The sequence below is a fragment of the Leuresthes tenuis genome, unplaced genomic scaffold, assembly GCF_036924035.1.
Source record: "Leuresthes tenuis unplaced genomic scaffold, fLeuTen1.0.hap1 SCAF_15, whole genome shotgun sequence".
Taxonomy (NCBI): Eukaryota; Metazoa; Chordata; class Actinopteri; order Atheriniformes; family Atherinopsidae; genus Leuresthes; species Leuresthes tenuis.
In genome coordinates, this window is record NW_027325369.1 from 21,227,544 (window position 1) to 21,248,250 (window position 20,707).

The 20,707-nt window shown below is 39.9% G+C and overlaps 2 protein-coding genes across 4 annotated transcripts in view; both read left to right on the forward strand.

Moving 5' to 3' along the window:
• Window positions 1-1,187: 1,187 nt before the first annotated feature.
• Window positions 1,188-4,028, forward strand: colec11 (collectin sub-family member 11). Of its 3 annotated transcripts, none has more exons than XM_072365139.1 (7): window positions 1,188-1,314; window positions 1,627-1,792; window positions 1,914-1,985; window positions 2,533-2,604; window positions 2,717-2,770; window positions 2,891-2,986; window positions 3,130-4,028. In XM_072365139.1, the coding sequence occupies exons 1-7, from the start codon at window positions 1,216-1,218 to the stop codon at window positions 3,537-3,539; spliced, it is 969 nt and encodes a 322-aa protein (XP_072221240.1). In that variant the 5' UTR covers window positions 1,188-1,215; the 3' UTR covers window positions 3,540-4,028. The 3 variants fall into 3 exon arrangements, with proteins under 3 accessions (XP_072221240.1, XP_072221241.1, XP_072221242.1); XM_072365140.1 differs by having other exon boundaries at window positions 3,148-4,028; XM_072365141.1 differs by having other exon boundaries at window positions 1,235-1,314; window positions 1,632-1,792.
• A 2,833-nt stretch (window positions 4,029-6,861) lies between these two features.
• The window catches only part of LOC140269817 (doublecortin domain-containing protein 2), a 30,923-nt gene continuing 17,077 nt past the window's right edge, over window positions 6,862-20,707 (forward strand). The window contains 11 exon segments of the mRNA XM_072364800.1: window positions 6,862-7,058; window positions 7,060-7,134; window positions 7,357-7,405; window positions 8,346-8,410; window positions 8,503-8,631; window positions 9,067-9,236; window positions 9,358-9,404; window positions 12,887-13,019; window positions 15,654-15,742; window positions 16,279-16,401; window positions 19,241-19,310. Of these exon segments, the coding sequence (XP_072220901.1) occupies window positions 6,862-7,058; window positions 7,060-7,134; window positions 7,357-7,405; window positions 8,346-8,410; window positions 8,503-8,631; window positions 9,067-9,236; window positions 9,358-9,404; window positions 12,887-13,019; window positions 15,654-15,742; window positions 16,279-16,401; window positions 19,241-19,310 (1,147 nt within the window).

Sequence of the window (20,707 nt, forward strand, 5' to 3'; positions counted from 1 at the left end):
ACATACAGAGATGTGCTTGAGTTGGACCGACTATACTCTCTGACGCCATAAATATCTACTTCAGCTTTGATACATACAGTTTCTTATGTTAGTGGTTGCTATATTGATTGTTTTTTTTCTTTTTTATTAATTTCATCTCTTTGAAACTGAACCAAAATAGCAAACACCTTACCACTTCAGCGAGTGTGTTGAATAGACTGCAGATGTAGCCTTGACTTGAGAGTCATAAATATTTGAGAGGCAGGTAATCTAAAACGTATTGGGGGATTTTTGAAGGAGACACCCAATCCACAGCTGAAACACTGGCTGCCACGGGGTTTATAAATCTAATTACGACATCGGATACTTCTGTATTGGACGGTGTCTGATTACTGACTCAAGATGACAGCATGTAAAAACTAAAACGAGACATTTTTCTCATAACATGCTCAAAGTTCAGATAACCACTTGATAAAAACAGACAAACAACAAAAAAACAATAGATGGCATATTTGATATTTGAATACAACAACACACAATCTAAACAAGACTCGTAAAAATCAATCATTTTAATAATTTGTATGCACCTCAAATAAAAATGTAAAATCTCACCCTGTGCTCCTGTTTAAGAGTCTCCCACTAACATGGACAATGGCTCTCTCTGGTGGCCATGCAGGGGAGAAACACATGTTTGTGTCAAAAACCATAGTATCGCAAACAATCTACTCATTTACAGGAGGAAAGAGAAGCATGAAGAAATCTGGGGAGCAACTTCCTATCAGTTTGGAATGTAATGCATTATAAATTTCTTATATTGTTTAATTGTGTCTGTCTATGTAAGCAGTGTTCATTTTCAATTTGAAATAAATCACATAGCATTGCAGACAATTGCAGTGAACAACTTAAGCAACTGGCACACATTTTTATGAATGAAAGAACCTATTGGACAAAGTGAAAGACAGCTAATGTAAAGTTACAGTTGTTATGAATGCTAACATGTGTTACCTTCTTATCACAAATGAATAAAAATCTACACGATTGTTCAAAAGCAGCCATTTCATTTTAATTATCTGGTAGCATGGAGTCAGAGTATGTATCAGGCCCCACTGCCATCAATCACCCGACCACTTTCCCAGCCAATTATCTGTTGGGCCCCCCAACTGCTTTTGCCTTTATCAGTGAACTGTTTATAAATGTCCTATCACGCACACATTCTGTGGTTGCTGGAGGGGGAACATGAAATGCGTCTGTAGGACTGCCAGCATTCAAAGCTCCTGCAAATCTTTGCAAGTTGGAAATATTTTTGTTACTTCGTCCTGGAAATTATCGCTCCAGGTAAGCAGTCTGGATTCTGAAATGTCTATTTATTTCTAAGCCAATGAATGTGTAGTATTTTTCATTAGTGCATTGCTGTGTTTACAACTACAAAGCGGAGCTTGTCCTTGGTTTAAACAAATCTGGATGTGGCTTCCATGTATTTGTGGCGAGGCATCGAAAAGCAAGGAATAAGTTATGCTAATAAAACTAATCCTCCAGGTTTAATTATTTTAGCTCTGAAATAATACATTTTTATCCTATTTACCTACATTTTTTTTTTAGAATAGTTCTCACTCATAAGCCCTTCCTTAATGTCTTCTGTTTCTCCAGTATAGCCTACCATCCAGCCTATGTAGAAGAATGAGAGGAGAGAAACTGCTGCTTCATGTGGTACTGATGTCTGTGATGATGAGTTTCTTGCAAGTACAGATTTCATATGGTCAACGCATGGCAGAAGACTCTTGCACAGTCCAAATCCTGGTCCCTGGACTCAAAGGCATGGCTTTCTTTCAGACGCATCTCAAACCGAACAGATTAACAGTCAGTTGTCAGTGAGTGAAAACAGAAAAAGAATTCGTCTGATCTTCTTTTGCTTTTCTTTTTTTTTTCTACTAAAGGAGAACCGGGAGACAAAGGACAAAAAGGAGCCCCCGGCAGACCGGGAAGAGTTGGCCCTCCAGGAGAGATTGGTATACTTTTTGCACATCCAACAAAGAACTGAGACTACTGAATTTTTCCCGTTTTGCTTTATGAGCACAGTCTTATTTTCCTAAAACGTCTTTCCTTATGAAGCGTAAACATACCGTTGAGAGGCAAAAAACACAACATTTACCACAGGAGATGTATGCGTGTCCTAATTTTCTCAACACCACAACTTGGTTAATACTACAAGAACAGGGGCAAAGATCGCATTTCTTGGGCTGATAAGGTGCTGTTACACCACAAGCTGGCCAACCAGAGATGTCCAAGTGTTTACATTTGGGTGAGAGGTTGGAGGACAAATGATGATAATTGTGGAATCCAGAGTGGACAAGTGTTTACTGAAAGCCTTTAATGAGGAGTGAAGGGTTGTGCTCTAAGTCAGATGGGCTCATCTTTTTCATTAATATACTTTAGTGGAAGAAAATTGTGTTTTTTGAGTTTTATAGTGTTTTTTTTTCTTCCTATAATTAGAGGTGTTTTTTTTTAACAGATTGCATAATATTTATATATCCTTAAAAAATGCACCTTTTTCAGGGCAACCTGGAATTAAAGGACAGAAAGGCATGATGGGACGTTTTGGAAAAATTGGCCCAAATGGAATGAAAGGTTGTACAATTATGAGTGATGTACTTCATCCCAACCTGTTTATGAATAAAATAATTAGACATTAAGTACAATCGAGTATAGCTAAATAACTACATTTTTTTTTCTCCCTCAGGGGCTAAGGGAGACGTGGGTGAACCAGGTCCAAGTGGCCCTAACGGAGAGCCAGGTGAGATATGAAGCCACTTTACAGAGTTTATCAATCAGATTATAGCAGGATTAGACAGATTTGGTAGAAAATTAATTAAATCGACTGTGTTGTAATCCCCTCACATTTTTGCCTTATCAGGTGTTCCATGCGAATGCACACCAATGAGAAAGATGATTGGAGAAATGGACATTGTTGTGGCCCACCTATCCTCAGAGCTGAAATTCATTAAAAATGGTACAATCTTGTCATTCTTTTGAAAATGATGGGCATGTAGAACTATTTTCCTTCTGTTTTTTTTAACTGCTCAGCCTTATAGAAGTGTAAATGGTGGACATGTCAATGTAAAATTTATAGAAATGCAAGTGCTCATTTTTCAGCACTGCCCTCCCCTGCAGCTGTTGCTGGCATAAAAGAGACAGACAGTAAGGTCTATCTGTTGGTGAAGGAGGAGAAGCGCTACACCGATGCAGAGGCCTACTGTCAGACGAGGGGAGGGCACCTGGCCATGCCGAAGGACGAGGGGGCCAACGTAGCCATTGCAGGTTACATAACCGAGGTAGGCCTGAGCAGAGTCTACATTGGCATTCATGACCTCGACCGTGAGGGCGTTTTCACATACGTGGATCGCTCTCCCATGACCACCTTCAGCAAATGGAGGAAAGGCGAGCCCAACAACGCCTATGATGACGAGGACTGTGCTGAAATGGTGGCCTCTGGAGAGTGGACTGACGTAGCGTGCCATCCCACCATGTATTTCATTTGTGAATTTGATAAAGACACTGTCTGAGTCCAGTCAACAAACTGTTGTATTGTTTGTGGCTTCCACCTGTAAATACATACATACATGACATGCAAGTTGTTCAAAACTTGTACATTTTCTGTATCTTATTAAGCTCACAGGCTATTCAATGTCTGAGCAAGCAAAGCAGCTTTACTTTTTTAAGAATTTTACTCATTCTGAGAACTTTTTTATTTTCACATTCTGTGTTTCATTGGTATTTCCATCAGCATGTCAGGATATGTATTGAATTTTTATGTTATGCAAACTATCCAGTAAAAGGGCCGCTGACAAACAAGGCAAGTAAGGACAGGGCTGTAGATTGTGTAGAAAAATATCCAATTAAAAGACAGATGTTGGTTCCAGTTGGGTGCTGTTAATCAAAGAAATAGAATGCAGCATGCATTGTACATTCATACTCATATAATAAGTTATGTGGCAGTTGTCATACAATAAACATGGATGGATAATGTAGAAAAAAAAATAGTGCATTATTTTCTACTGCTAAACTTATTGCTCTACTGCAGCAGCTGAATCAAGTCCAGCAGCGGGAGAAAACTGCGCTGGAACAATTTCTTTTCACATTTAATTCACTTGCAGAGGGTTAGTGTCTGCTTCACTGACAGTTTGAATTGTCCTACTGTGACATGTCAAAATGTTCAGCTTTTAAAGCTGCTCTGAATAAATGCGATGTATCTAATCTGCTGAGTATGAAAGTGGAAAGTATTGTCACTACTCTGAAAGCATGACTATATTCCCAAACCCAAACCTTCCACTGACAGAAAGACATCGCTCTGACAATAACCCAAAATAACCTTCATGAACATGAACAATAAAGACTGGGTCTCGTGTATCATCTGGAGCAGGGAGGTCCAAATCCAGTCCTCGAGGGCCGCTGTCCTGTAGGTTTTAGATGTTTCCCTGCTTCAGCACACCTGATTCAAATCAATGCATCATTTGCAGGCTTGTGCAGAACTTAACCATTCATTTCATCTGAATCAGGTGGGTTGAATCAGGTGCGTTGAAGCAGGGAAACATCGAAAACCTACAGGACAGCGGGCCCCGAGGACCGTATTCGGACAGCCCTGTTCTAGAAGGTAGTTACTGTTCAGTCTCCTTACATCTTTGCATCATTTACTCCCCAGCTTGGTCTAGTTTTAAACACAAGTACTGTCAGAAGCAACAGGGAATAACAACATCCTGTAATAATTGTGAGTTTTAAAAATGGGTGACACTGACCTTTAAGAGTGTGAAAGGAGGTTGATACTCCACTTGAGAAAAAACAGCAGTCCTTGACATCCTAGTTTACATTATAGCTACAATGGAGCAACACCCATGCAAAGACCACCACTGCAGAGCTACTCCCCCTCCTTTTGTGCTATGCTTAATAAAAGAAAAGAAAAAAGAATATGTGCAGCAAGTAAAATTTAATACTGTAGACCAAACGCACTGGCACAGAGCTGTTTTTTTTTCTTACATTATGTTAAATTAACGGTGACAGATTTGCTGTGACAAGACTCCCATCTAAAAAAGTAATCTTTGGTCTCAACACAACACAGTTGGATATAACCCATTGTACTCTGCGACAATATGACAGCATAATGTCTGCTGAATGACTAAAACAAGACATTACATACCTTAGATTAGTTCGACACTCATCTTTGAAGTCCACATCTTTTAATTGTGGGATTAATCAAAGGTGGCTTATAGCTCTGGCAGCCATTGTTTTTAGGATGTGCATCCCAGCTGACATGATATCCTATATTGTGGCCCACTAAGAAGAGGAATTTGAATATGCATGACACATTTCTTCAAATAAAGCAGAGCGCCAGTCCCTTAAGAAATGAATAATTAATGGTGAGATGAATTATGCATTTAATTGACCAGGAGTTGTTGGGCATAAACCAATTAGGGGCCATTGTTGGTTCTCTCTCTGGTTACCTTTGAGGTAAACAGTGTGGACAGCTCTGGTCTAACAGTGACTGAGCAGACAAGCTGTGGTAAAAAAAAAAAAAAAGACCTGAAAAAAGGAGATATGGCTGCAGTGGAATAAATAAAAAAAAACACCGTATACACACATAACGTCCAATTTAGCTTCCTATGCCCTAGTACTTAATGAGAATTAGTCTGTGCTTGTAAGGCATGTAAAAAAAACATGCTTACATAATGCAATAGTTTTAGATGAATGAGCAAAGAAAAGCGGATAAGGGCTGAAAATGAACACACATTACAGAGCATATAGATGAATCACCAAAATACAAGCTCCGCTCCAAACAAGTTGTTATGCTTTGAAATGCAAATAAAAACAGATTGCAATGATTTGCAAATCTCATAAGCCAACGTTTTCGTTCACAAGGGAACACATACATATCTCTTTTTTTTGGTAAGGATGCAACATGTATGATTTCCAAAAAAAAATTAAAAATTTCATTTTGATTTGTCTGAGTTTTGTAGCGTCGTTTCTGTAGCATGTTCACACGTGGCTTCTTCTTTGCATGACAGAGCTGTAACACAAATTTATGGTTAGTAGGGTGCACTGTCTTCACAAACAGTGATGTTGTGGAAGTGTACCTGAGCCCATGCTAGGACTTCTCAAACAGAATCCTGCCTGTTTTTAATTCTGTGCTGCCTGAAGGTCAAAAGATCATGGATATACAATATTAATTTTAGCTGAGTCCCTCACACAGAGACATATGGAAATGGAAAATTCAAACTTTCAAAATTTTTAAAACCTTATTTTGCATTGCTCCACAATTTGAACACACTGCTTTTGCAGACTTCTGAACCTCTGCCTATACTTTGGAGACTTTGCCTCTTTAGGGTGCTCTTTTTATTTCCAATCATGTCACTGACCTGTTGCTAATTAATGTTATTACTTTCATCATGTTCTTTCAGAGGCTTTTTTTTTCGTACCACTTTTTGAACCTTTTTTTATACATATATAAATGCTGCTATCAAATTCAGGAATCTTTTCCATAAAGTAGTAAATGTCCCTCTTAAAACATTTGATACGTTTTCTATGTTCTATTATGTGTTAGATATTGGTTTATGAAATTTGCTATTTGAAATCAGTTATGTAGTAAGTAGAAAATGAGCAAGCGCTCCCCTAACTCCATCCCCACCCTGGTTGTCTGAATAACGCAAAAAGATCTTTTGGAATGAAATCCCAAATTTACTTTAGCAACACACAACAGGGAACTTCGCAAACAGCAACAGATACACTGAATAAGTTTCTTGATGCTACATCTCTCATGTAGATGAGCTGATCTCCGGAAGCTCAACACAGCAGTCCCTCATCCATTTTTACTTCAAACGGCTTAGTTTGATCAGTATGGCTGGCGGAACGGGGAGAATTCACGTACCACCAACAAAAACAGTAATCATCTACAGGAACGGAGATAGTTTTTTTCCTGGGAGGAAAAATGTTGTAAATCCGCGGCAGGTGTCAACCTTTGAGAACTTTTTGAACACTTTAACCAACGGGATTGAGGCTCCATTTGGCGCCGTGAGGAGGCTGTACACTCCCACTACTTCAGCATCTGGAGGACTTGAAGCAAGGAGGTGCATATATTGCGGGTGGAAATGAGCCATTCAAACAGTTGGAGTAAGTGCACAATCTTTCTGTGTCATGCTGTCAGATGTGCGGATGAGTTGGCAGGAGGTCAGCTCATTGGTACAACCGTAAAATCTTGAAGTTCAGCTAAGGTTTCCATGGAACTGTAATGAAGGCTGGATTTGTTAAGTGAAAACTTGTTGCAGTTGAGTGTGAAGTCTCAACATGGAGAAGCCTGGTTTGAGTCAAACCTATTTCTGTAATGCCTTTCAGCTATTGTGGGATAACCATCAAGAAGCTGCATAATAGGACACAAAAACAAGTAAGAACAGGTTTGGAGTTTGTGATCAGTAACGCTTCCAATTACAGTAAATGCAATTCTTATTTTTGATATGCCATACCATTATGTGTGGCTACACAGCATAGAGTCTGAGGCCAATTGCCAATGCAAGCCAGGGTTGGTATCACCAATTAGGATTTTGTGATCAGATTACAACCCCCCCACCAGTGATTTTAATTGATTTAAAGAGTCCTTAAAAATCACAGAAATGCTTTGGTTTCCTTTGAAAACTATTTTATTTAGATTACAGTTTCAGTGTCTTGCTTGATAATAATTTGATTGTAACAGGAAAATAGTAAAAGAATAAACGCAGTATACTCCTGGATGTTCATACCTGCATGTTTCTTTTTGCATTGTAGGAGTATTCTGAGGTGACACATTTTAAATGCGGGATGTATTCTAATGCCAAAGTAAATTCTTCTCAATTTAGAATTTTTTTTTTAATGATGATATGATAATGTTTATAGATAATAGTTTTTATGTTCCTTTTTACTTGCATTAAAAATGAAATGAAATATATACATTTGATGAATTGATGCAAACAAAACAAACAAACAAAGCATAGGAAACGGCATCGCTCATGTTTTAGAGCAAATATATTACACCTGTAGTTTCTGCCAGTACTTTTTTTTTGTTTGGTCCTCACAAAAATAGCATTGTGAAAAAACGTTCTAATTGCATTTAGAGTAAATGTTTTCATGTTTAAAAAAGAAAAACCTATTATCAGATTACTTTTTTGTATTAATTAAGTTCCCGAGTACATAATTATCTTGAAATGTACACCCCCGAATACAATTTCAATGTTATCTGACCAAATTATTCCCAGGACCAACGCTATCTTGAATCAAAAGGTGATGATAAAGATAAACATCCTGTGGCGATAACATCTCTTTAAAGCTCTTAATTTCATCTTGATTTTCAGATGCAACCTGTTGCTCACAGCAGAATAGTTGCTAGGAGAACTGCTGATGGGACTTGCACAATAAAGTCAGTATTGATCTGAATCTAGATACAGATTTTCCCCAATATAGAATAAATCATGATCTCCTTTGGGTTGTGTCTCATGTCTTGTTTCACAGTGTCTTTACCAATGGAGACTTATTGGTTTCTGCAGCTCGAATACGGATCTCAAAGCATACTCTTAAAAGCTGGGAAAATGTTTTAGCTATGGTGAACAAGAAAGTAAATATTCACACAGGTGCTGTTTTCAGTTAATATCTAGTATTAGTAAATATTACAATTAATTAAATATTACAATGAGTTTTAAGTTAGCAATGTATAAAGTGTTAATGGTGGTAAGAAATGCAATTTTTATGCATTTGTTTATTTTTAAAATGTACTATAAACCTTTACAGCAATGATGTGTTTCATCATATCTTGCAAAGAAATGAGGCTGTCAAAGCATCAGCCTCTGTTTTATCCTGTAGAGGGAAATATGATTAATGGAGACTTTCCTGTCAATTTAAATGCAGCGAATTTTTGCGTCGGATGGAGAGAAGAAGAATGTTCCAGTTAATACGTAATGGGGACAACGTCTCGTTGTGTTCAGTGGAATCTATGCAGAAGTGCCTCAAACCCTGCTGTGATGGATTTCAAATTGTGCTCAATTTGTCCCATTTGTGGTGTGTCTTTATTTGGCTTCCCAGGCTTTACACATTAGATGGACGACCTGTCCGCGGTCCCACTGAACTGGAGAGCAACCACTACTATGTTTCAGTTGGTGCAGAAAAGTTCAAGCCTCTCCAATATGACCAGTTGGTCCCCTCCAGGGATATCGACATGGAAGACAACACAATTAAAGGGTATGAGAAATGTTTTCTATGGTCGGCTGTTTTTTTTTTCTCATTATACTTGGAATAAACACCAGATCATAATTTTGTTGTGAAAAGGGAAGACGTGTCGGTAATGATTTTATTCTTTTTTTCTTCCTGCAGCCTACATCGTACCCGCTATCAAAAAGAAAAGACCTAGAAAGAATGTGGTGGGTACTGTTGTTTCAGAGTTGCATGCAGTTTGCATGCCATCTTCTTGTGAAATTTGTTACATTTTGCCAGCATTCCCTCTAGTTTACTGCTATAGCACCTTGGCAGAACCACAGCTCTTTGCACACACAGCATTTCAATTAACATTTCCCACTTGTGTGAGACTTGTTGTGGGGGCGCAATTCGTTATGAAACAGCACTATCATCAATCACTGTCGGCAAGACGCATTGAGTAACCATTGCTTTCCACTTTGATGGGTAACCCCCACAGAGACAGACTGGCCCACTTGATCAAGTGCAGTGAGCCTCACAGTGTGCACCAGGGGGACTTCGCTTACTGAAAACAACAACAGCAAAAAAAAAATATATATATATATATATATATAGCTCATTCAAACCAGAACCAGGACAATTTGTATTGTGATTAAGTAGACAGAGAAATGCTTTGAATCCATATGAGGATTGCACTGTTGAGGGCCTGAGATGAACACCGAATCACTTGGTGAAGATGAGAACATGCTCTGTCAGCAGGTTGAGGTGGAGATGGGGCCCCCTGTGAGAGATGCGTCTGACATCTGATTTTTCTAACCATGAAAGATGGGCGATGCTGTTGCAGGTGCCAATTTTATTAGATAGAGAAAAATGCCCCTTGCCTTTTCTCTTGCTCTATCTGTGGCTGACTGTCTTTGTATTCAGAAATATTCACATTCATTAGCAATATATCAGAATGAGTTGAAATGCTGGGGCTTTTGTAAAATCTTTGCAAGCATAAAATGATCAATGAAAGCAACATTGTTATCAAACTTTGTTTAACTAATTTATTGAGTAATAAGGCCATAGCTCTTGCCATTTCACTTAGTACCATGAGGTGGAGACAAAGACAGACCTATGGTTGTGTTTTGCATCCACCAGGTCATTGTAGCGATTGTCCCTCACAAGGCATAATGCAGGCGCATTTTACTTTCCTTTTCTCTACGTCTGATCCCTCATGAACCTGTAAACATGAGCTGATCAGTTAATAAGGACTGTCCAGAGGGGAAAGATACATGTGACAAATATGACTCCATCTGTCTTGATCTGTCAGCTGTTCAGCCTACTGATTACATGTACATTTATTGGGTCACATCCACCATTAATTTCAGTTTGACCTCACAAAACAACAGCAGTCATGTTGAAACGCCTATAAAAAGATCTTTTAAACATGCCCACTGAGGCAGTGTAAAATGTAACCTTGCTCTTGCACCCTCACTGTATGGGAACAGTGTTTGTCCTGTCCTGTCTGCACCAGCGGTGGAGCAGCTCTGCACTGCTGAATGGGACATCTGGCCTGGAGAATGTAACACTGAAACTCTACAGTACACTCTGTTCCCCTCGGAGGCAGGCGTACAGTATATGCTGAGTTAGGTGGCTGCTGACATCACGAGGAGAAACTTTAAAGTAGACATAGCATAAAGAGAAGATTAATAGAGAACAGAGGAATGCAAAGAGGTGGAGAGAATAATGATGTGCATCAAGATCGTACTTTCATGTTATAATGTACTTCACACATCTTGTGAAAGCAGCGCAGAAAGGCTGACTGAACTTTCAGTAACTGCTCTCTGTCATCGGCAATCATTTGCTGCTGCTCCCCATCTCTCAGCTTTTCATGTATGATCTCACTGGTTTGGGAAAGTAGTAATGCCCCGAGGAAAACTATACCTCCTCGCTGCTGCCAGCATGTCTCCTCACTGAGGACCCGTCCTGGGAGTGGCTACCACTGATACCACAGTCAGTATGGCTGGAGGCTGGTCAGTCCAATTGTTTGGGACCTTTATTTTCCCCTGGCTATCATATCACGGTGTCCTCCTGTTGACTCCAGTTCTCTGCTACTTGAGAGGGGCCACAGATTACTTTCTGCTCGGCCCTCCCTGAGCCCCCTTTGCACTGACTCCAGCACTCTATTTCTCTCTCAGGGGCCTCCTGATACACACAGTTGTCTGCTCTCACAGGACACGGCACCGTAGATATTTAATGCAGGAGAAGCTAGATGACCTCAGCTTTTCCACTGCTGTGTTTCCAGTTGTGCTGCTACTTGTACTGTACTCCCCCGGCTCTGCAGCACCCCTCTCGCTCTACTTTCTTCTCCCCCGCGTCCTCTTCACCACTCTCCCTGAATGAGACTGGCTTGATTAAACTTTATTGATTTAAATATAATTTATTTAAGTAAATATCATCTCACCACCAGGCTGTCAACAAGCAAAACAAGCTGTTCAGTGTTTGATTTGATATCTTGGTTCTGAACTTTATTGTGACGTGGTTTCACATCACTCAGAGATGAACTGAAGTGACAAAACTGAACGGCTTACCATCGCGACAGTGCCACAGCTCGTTCTGTCTTTGATCTCCTGTGGCTGTGGACACTACAATGCCCGTACATGAACTCTGTTTCAACTCTCCTCCGCTGAATATACAACTCCAAGCAAACTTTGCTCTTCTTTTCTTGTTTTATTTTTCTTCCTCAGCCCACTAACGGCTGTAGAAATTCAAAAGAACATCAACAGACTTTGCCTCCGCATTAAAGAAAGCAAACAAGAGAAGAAACAACTCAGCTATTCCCCAGACCCAGTGTTAGTGAGCTTGCAAACACCACTGCCAGGAGTGTATTCTGGTGGAAGCCTAAGATCGCTACACTATCCCCTGAGCCAGCCCAGGGACACTGCAGAAAAGAGTGCTGTAGCTGAAAAGAAACATTGAGTTTGCTCACTCTCACCCTCTGTGTCTGTGTCTCTCATTCTCTGTAAGGGAGACATACCTCACCTTCCTACCTACAGAGGGGATGAGGAGCCTGTGTGGAGAAAATTGCCTTTTGTGGAAGCATTAATTCAGATGTGTACCCTGCTGTCTGAACATCACTCTGAACTCTCCCCACTGCTCTCTCCCTCTTTTTCTTCTCTTCCTCCCTTGCTCTTTCACTCTCTCGCCATGCAGCTGAGTCCCAAACCTCTTTTTTTCCTTTTTTGCCTCCCCTCTCCATCAATAACCTTCTGCTGTCTACAGCTGAGGAATAAGTTATTCCCTATGACTCCCTCCCTTTCCCTTTAAGCTTGTTTGGATTTTCATTGTTTGATCTGGCTTGATAAATAAGACAAATGCAGTTAGAAATTCATGGCTGCCCCATTTCATCAATAAATGATTAGTTTGCCACGCTCCCCGGTGATTGATAGGTTGTGCATGCAATGTATTGGAACCAGATGAATTCAATACAGTAGAAGTCACGGGGGAGCTACAAAACATATCGGCTCATGAAAAATTGAGGTCAGTAGAAAATGTAAAAAAAATGTTAAAAAGAGAGAAGAAACAAGGTCTCCCATCATGGTTTGTCCGTCTTTATGTTGAGCTTCATGAAACAAGCAAAAGGTCAATTATGAATAAGAGAAAAATCTGAGGACATGTGCATTAATGTGGACCTCTGCTTTCTGCTTTCTTTTGTCTCTCCGTGTAGAGTGCTCATGTCTGCTTAAGAGAGGACCTTGAGCGCACAGCCAGGGGCCAGATGAAGAAACACACAGCCAAGCCGGAGAGAGCCAAACAACAGAGGCAGGTGTCCAGGAACCCAGCACTCCTCACAACAGGGGGTGAGCAGAGCATTTCAATAGCAGTGTTTCTCACACTGTCTTTCTCTCCAGCCCCCCCGTCTTCACAGTTTTTTTTCGTCTTCAACACATTCTTTCTCACTATGATAATAGGAAGAAACCTGTTGCCTTTTGATTACAAATTTATATCTAGGGTTTCATTTTGGCACACATGTACGGCTGTGCATTGTTGCACACTTCTCCGTGTGTGTACATAAGGAGATACTGAGCTAGTGTGTGCTGGGAATATAGAAAATTTGGCATTTGACGGAGCTTTCTTTGGATTGTCAACCTATTCAAGTCCAAACCGTTCATAACTCAGTGCTCTTTGAAAGCAACATGACTTATTTTTTCTGTGGATATTAAACAGATCATGACTTCAAACGCTGTTAAGGGGGCTTAAATCATAGATGAATTCAATCAGGCCATTTTGTTGAATATGAATCTGGAGAGCCTTGTTAAACAGAATACTTTCATTTTCTCGTAATGTGAAAATCTAAATTGTATAAAGTTATTATTAATATAAGGAACACCGACAACTGACAACACTGTAAAGTGACAAATCTTCCTTGTGATAATATATCATTAGCATTCAGAAACAGTTTTTTTCTACAGTTGTTGTTTCAGGGGTGTCTGTATGTCAGTACATATGAACCACATATGCAGATTGATATAGTTGTTTTATTAAAAAGACACATTCTGCATCATATTTAACATGACATGATAGGCACAAGTGAATCATAAGGACTGTAACTTAGATTTTTAAGCCCCCACCCATCCTCACTCAAGGAAAAAACAGGCAAACATCCAGATAAGACGTATCTTGGCTAAACACATTGTCTTACCACAATATGAAGTAACCAGTTTTACTCCATGAAAACGTGGCTAATTGTTTCCTTATTCTTTCTAAACAACGAAAGCTCTCTAAAAACGTCAGATATGATGTTATTAAAAAAACAAACACAATTCCAGAGGTTACAAGGCAATCTCCAAATATGTTTAAATGCTTGTTTTAACAATTCAGGATGTCACTAAGAAGCTACACAGTCTCAGAAATGTCAAGCTGTTTACAGGTTGTGGCACTTACAAGAAACCCATGTCTGTGAGGGTTGGTGTGGAGTAGGAGGAAAAAACATGCAAGACATCTAAAGAGCTTCAGGCCGACCTGAAGCCATTTTGAGTGGTGACTTCAGACCGTAAAATGTGCTCCACGCTGAACCAAGTAAAACTCTGTGGGCAAGAGTGGAAACAATTAAAAAAGAAACATAAAAGGCAGGGGTAATTTTTGTAAAAATCTTCATGGATAAGCAAAAGTCTTTCTGGGAGAAAGGTTTGTGAGCAGTACACACACACACACACAAAAAAACAGAGCTCTCTGGGAATGCGGTGCATCAGCTTTTTTATAGGCTATCGTCCTGTGGGTAGTTTTCTCGGTCTCTGGTACTGGAGGCATTGAATGTATCAACAGAATAATGAAGCCAGGGGATTATGTTTTAGAATTAAATGTATTATCCTGAGGTAAAACAACAGGATAACAACCTGGAGCAAACATCCAAATGCACGAGAGAAAAGGCTGAAATGGAAAAGATGGACTTTTTACAACTGTACAGCAGTGAGTGCAATACAAAGGACATTTACAAACGGATTCAATTCAATTCAGTTCAGTTTTATATATAGCGCCAAATAACAACAAATGTCATCTCAAGGCACTTAAATAATCTAGTCCAGGTGACTATCTATATATTTATATATATAGTCCAATTTTATTGGTAGTCAATATAATGACATACTGTAGAATGATGCAGCAGGTGTACAGTTCCCTGGCCACAGTTTGAGCACCTGACCATTGTCTAGCAATACCAAAGTCTTCAAAAATGTCATGTTTTTTTATTACAAACTCTCCTTTAGAGCTCTTCATACAGACAATTTCTCTTATTAGTGTTCATGAGCATCATGAAAGATCAGAGACTTGTAGTTTTCTTTCATCATTTTGCCTCTCTGTAACCAAAGTTAGCCCAAGAAAATAGATCTGAAAGTTATGCTAGGCTGAAAAACAATGATCAAGTAAAAACGCTTTAAGCTGAACATATTTCAAGAACCAAATACATTTTTGTATACATTGTTCCATGGTCTTCTCAGTGGTTTATCTACTATGCATGATTATTATTTGAATTAAAGCGCTTGAGGCAACTGATGTAGATCCAAGCTCCAATAGGTTGTTTCATTATTCACATTCAACCTTGTTTCAGATCTAGTAGTTGACCAAAAAAAGAAAAAAAGTTCATAAGAGGAAAAACAGTGTAACTTTGTTGTATAAGCTTTGCTCCAAAGGCATTAGGAGCTCCCTGCCTCTGTCGAGATCTAACCTTGGGACAAAGGTTCGAGCTGGCTGGCCATTTTTGTGTCAGGGCGACTGTGGCTCTCCGTGGCCCTTTCGTCTGTGGGGCCACTCTTAAATATAAATGGCATGACAGCGGCATTGATCTCTTGTGAGGTTGAATAGGAGTGAAACAGGGAGGGGACAGGAGTGCAGTGAGGGATGCAGGGGTAACGGGGAAAGAGAGGGCAAGAGTGTGTAGAAGAATGAGAGGGCGGTTGCCAACAGATGAGGTAATTGTGATTAATCACTTTTCTCAGTGAGCAGTGTGTTCAATGCACAAAACAAAAGGAGTGATACGTCAGAGGTACAGGAAGACCGCCAGTTGAAGGTGGACCTGCCAATTGATCAGATAAATATAACCTCACTCAGCATCCACCTGATGGGCGTACAGTCTTTAAGCAGCTCGGTCTTTTTATCAGACAGGAAGAAAGAATTGATCTAAAAACACAATATACCCACAGATAAACACACAGGCATCATAAAGGAAACTTGGACACATGCTGATTCTGTTTAACTCGACTATATGTTAATAACTGCATTGTTTTAGCTTTTATCATTTCTATACCTTTCTGCTGTGTAAAAATTCATCATGACAACGAGCTGTTTATGTTCCCCATTAAAAGGGTTAGATGAAAGAAGTGTCAGCTGCTTGAACAAAATCTGCTCCACTTGCCTTCCATTACGCTTTACCTTTGTTTTTCAGCTTCAAACGGAATTGAAAATATACTTCTTGTACAGTATAATATGATTTTATGTTCACAATAAGGCTTGTGAATGCTCAGTAGAACAAGCTCCATAAATATATTAATATAAAAGAAAAATCAATATAGCATAACGGTCTAGTGTTTGCCAAGGGGGGGTATCCTGTGTTCTCCCTGCCTGCAGGTTGAGGCCAAGGTAGTTGAAGAGGAGCAAGAAGATGGGAGATGTTCAGCAAGCAGGAAGGCCTCCCTGCAAGATTCAGATACCACGTGTCTGCAAAAGACTGCAGGTTTCAGGAGCAATGTAAGTACTCTTTTTATAAGTTCCTTGTAACTTTGTCTCACATTTCCGTAATTCTCACTTCATTATGATGTCCAATTTTCTCATTTGCCTTTGGATTAGGTCATGTAAAAATGGCCTAACCAGCTATTATGGTAATGATCATTTGCATAATTGTCCGAGGGTCACATAGACCTGTTTCCAACAACCATATTTTTAACTAACGTGTGTGCAACCATGACCTGTTTTTCTGTCTTTGAGACCCTCTCTGTATATTATGTACAACTGTACATATTTACCATCGTTTCTTCGGGGCAAGGTATGTCAGAAAAAGTTACCTGTCACAGTACTGTGACTGCAGGCAGAAGGTTGAATACATCTGAGAAGTAGGTAAACTTTATGTTTTATGCATGTTGAGAGCTTAGCCATCGTCGAGGGTACTATATATAGTATGTGTAACAACGCGTTTGATTTTTTGTCCCTCACTCTGGTTATTGTGCACGATCACAGTGATGAAGTAGGACTGAGCCGTGTGTACAGATGTTTTTGCATGCATCTCTGGTTCCCAGAAATTACACTCATTTAAATACACTTATTTTGCTCTAATAATCCTCAAGGGACAGCGGCGTGAAGCTGTGTAACTGTGATGAATGTGCACAATAGTTGGCTGATATTACTATTCCAAGCAATTTCATTCGGCTTTGAAATGAGAAGATATTGAGTCTTATTTAAGCAATCAATAACCTTGAACATTTTGTTTTAATGAAAACTATAATTTCAAGCAGTTGCAATTACACCGCAGGGGAATGTTTTCGTGTAGTGATGATTTTGCTGCAGTATGCACTTTTGCAATAAAGATATTCTTATTTGGATAATTATTGACTTCTGGGGGCCAGTTATGACCCTGGCTAAAGACCTCATCAATAGTCTAATTCATTACTTATTGCTTTTAGTCATACATGACTGTTGCTGATTCAGATTATCTATGGATTGCAGAGAATGACTATTAGATAATAGAAAAATAATAATGATGATAATAATAATAGTTGTACAGACTCAGCTACTTCTTGCAATAATCATCTCGCCAGACAGTTTTTTTTCTTTTTGACTCACAAAAAGGAGAATGTGGTATCTTGTTCAAAGCCACTGTGCGGAACACATCTTAAGGACGAGGAATTAGATTACAGTTAAGTGATCTGAATAGTGTCTTCACTTTCCACCAGAACACTGACTGCCGAACCATAAAGTTGTTGTTTTTTAAAGGTTCATTCATGTTTTATCAGGGATTAAACATGAAGTCGCTGTCAGACCGGAAATAATAGTTCTGAAGGTGAGACTTAACTGAACTTAAAGTCTAATCTTTCATGCATACTCCCCTCTTTTCCCTTTGAGGCCAAACAGACTGTCGCTGTCTCGTCATCAGCAGCCCCATCATTTAGGGGGCTGTGAATAATAATGAGGGATAACTGCACTGCTATGACTCATCCTTTCAGCTGAGTTGAGACAGATTTCCTCCCACTCTGGTGCTCGTATATGCTTGTGAAATGCCCTGTGTACGCCGCATATGAGCATGTATATAGTGGATATTGATGACCAAATTCAATTACATGATTACATTTTCAGCTGAAGCTTTAAATGATTTATTGCATCGAATTTAAATGCATTTACAGACAGTGCACCAGTGAGGCGGTGGCATGCATGTGATATTGACCTGTGTGGTCCAGGCCAAATAAAGAATAACGAGATTCAGCATCTCTGCCAAGTAGAGATGTCCGCTGAGAGTTAAAGCAGACCGTCTCAGTGGCAGAGAGCGAGGGATGACGGCCCAGAGCATGATGCACATTTATCAAAGCTTTTCTTATAATCACCTGACTGACTTTTGTTGGGCTCTCTGAAGGTTGCCTTTAGAGTGTACTCTGTTAAGGAGCTGATTGATTTCCTGAAGGCGTTGTCTGTCTGTGTTGTAGATGTCATACACTTTGAGGAAATGTGGACAAGGGTAGATTTGTAACTCACTGCTGTGGTATTGTGTTTACAACTATCATTTGTTTTGATTTAACAATATCGGCTGATTTATCAACCAGTCAGCTAAGCATTTTTTCTTAATTAATATTGTTAGAAATGCCAATACAACTGGGGAAGTTTGATCAATTGTCTTCCTCTCCTTAAGAATTTTGTGATAAAAAATCGAATCATTATTGACCAAGGCATTGATCCATCCCTTCTCTTTTCCAATGCAAGTCCATTTCATTTGTTTTTCATCTGTTTTTCTGTGCTCTTATTCCCTGAAGCTTAGGTTAGCCATTACAAAGGCCTCAGTCTCCCCATGCAAGGTCAACAATAATCAACTCTAGACAATGTCACCGCCTTGCTTTTCCAGAGAAGCTAGGCAAAGGACAACGACTCCAGTGGGCTTTTAAGGACCGGCTGCATTATACCATTCAATTACTGTTCATTAGATAGTGTACGACCATTAATCAGACTGTGATGTTCTGCTAGTCTTCAGTGGGGACAATGAACTGGGGAAATTTATTCTGGCTTCCTGGTTAGGCTACTGTTTCAGTGGTAAGATGAAAGATGACACATTGGAGTGCACTGAAGCTTTCAGTACAGAGACATCCTAGACTGAACTGGTACTCCAGTCTTGTTGTGTGTTTTCAAGTGAGGTTCTTCACTTTATGCACCCCATCTTTGGATCTTAAGAAACATAGGCTTTGTCAGAGATTTACTGCGTAAGTGGGAGAGTATTACGAATCTGATATATCTCTGAACGGTGAGAAAGCTGACAGATTTACTGATTAGAGCTGCATATGCATGGAATATGACTAGACGATGATATGAGAAACTGATTTATGTTTTCCAGGAGGCTAAAGGGAGAGAGGTGTCACACAGGCTCAGTGGAATACCATCACGGATGTCCCGGTTTTTCAAGGGTAGGTTCATCAAAGCATAAAGCCTGGTAGTAGCTCACCAGCAGCTCCAGTGGCGGCCCCCGCGTTCCCCTCCACAGCACCTAATGCACCAATAAAGAGACCGCTAATACACTCTGCATTACCGGTCCCTCCCTCACGTTGCATGTGATGATCCGCAACTACCTCTCAACATCTGGGAGAGCTTTTCGCCATACTTTATGGAGACCATCTGGTTCAGTGGGATTTTTTTTTTCCTCCCCAATCTCCAATGACTTATTCTAGTATCAAAGGCACCTGCACATTTCGATGTGCCAAGCTGAGAGTCCAGGATTGTTCACTACTCTTTATATTTCCCTTGTTGTTGGCAATTTGGAACCACTCAGAGAGAATAAGAGGGATCTGTGTGTTGTTACTATCAAAACACATTTTCCTCGCCATGATTTCTTATTGTCAATAGAATTGCATGGTCTTGCTTTTATATGATTGATCTAGAGTCAAGCACATCTGAAAAGACAACATAGTGTTAAAACCCAAAGTATGCCAACGATGTAAACTTGATATTTTCCCTTATCAGGGACTGTGCCTTTCAGTAGGTCCGGGCAATTTTTATTCTAATTATCTACAAAACATAGGCTTTGGTTGTGGGGCCTATTCGGTGACTTCCCAGCGTCCCATATTGTCCCTTGTGAGAATTCCAAAGGTGGTTAAATGGAATGGGATGTGAATCCCTGCAGGTGGTTATCACTGTCTGCCCCTCAATCTGAGGTTCACTCTGTCAGTGTGACACCTTGAAAATCACTGCATCCTGTGCTATCAGCAGGCTCCCTTCCCAGCTCACATGTCCTCCATACTATCAAGAAAGGACAGACATACACGGACATGAAAGCACACATATCCACAAACACAAATCCACAGAGTGGTCTAACAGATAGCAGTTTGTATTAAATCTTTCTCCTATTCTGCCGCACATGATTTCTCTTTACATACATGCAGTTTGTTTCAAACATCTTCATATTAATAGGACAAGAGGTTGAGAAACAGCTTCGTACACTCTGCTACTGGTTAAGATTTCCCTCAGAATATCAATGGGCACTGCGGGGGGCATTTCAAATAAATCACAGCACATTATTGCTTGCCGACTCGAGGCCGGCACACTCATTTTTCTGTCCCTATCACGTTATATTGTTGTTGTTGTTGCTTATGAATGGTTCTGCATCATTCATGCCTCATATTCTCGAGCTGTCACAGTGGATGACACAGATGCAAAGCATAACTGGAGACTCGGAGCCTTGGTGGAAGGAAGTGGGATGTGAGAGGAAATGCAAGTTATCTGTAACAGAGTCAAACCTGCCTGCCACCTGTTTTGCATCAAAATGTCAATATCTGAGGCAGTTTTTATCCTTGAAAGGAATTTTTCA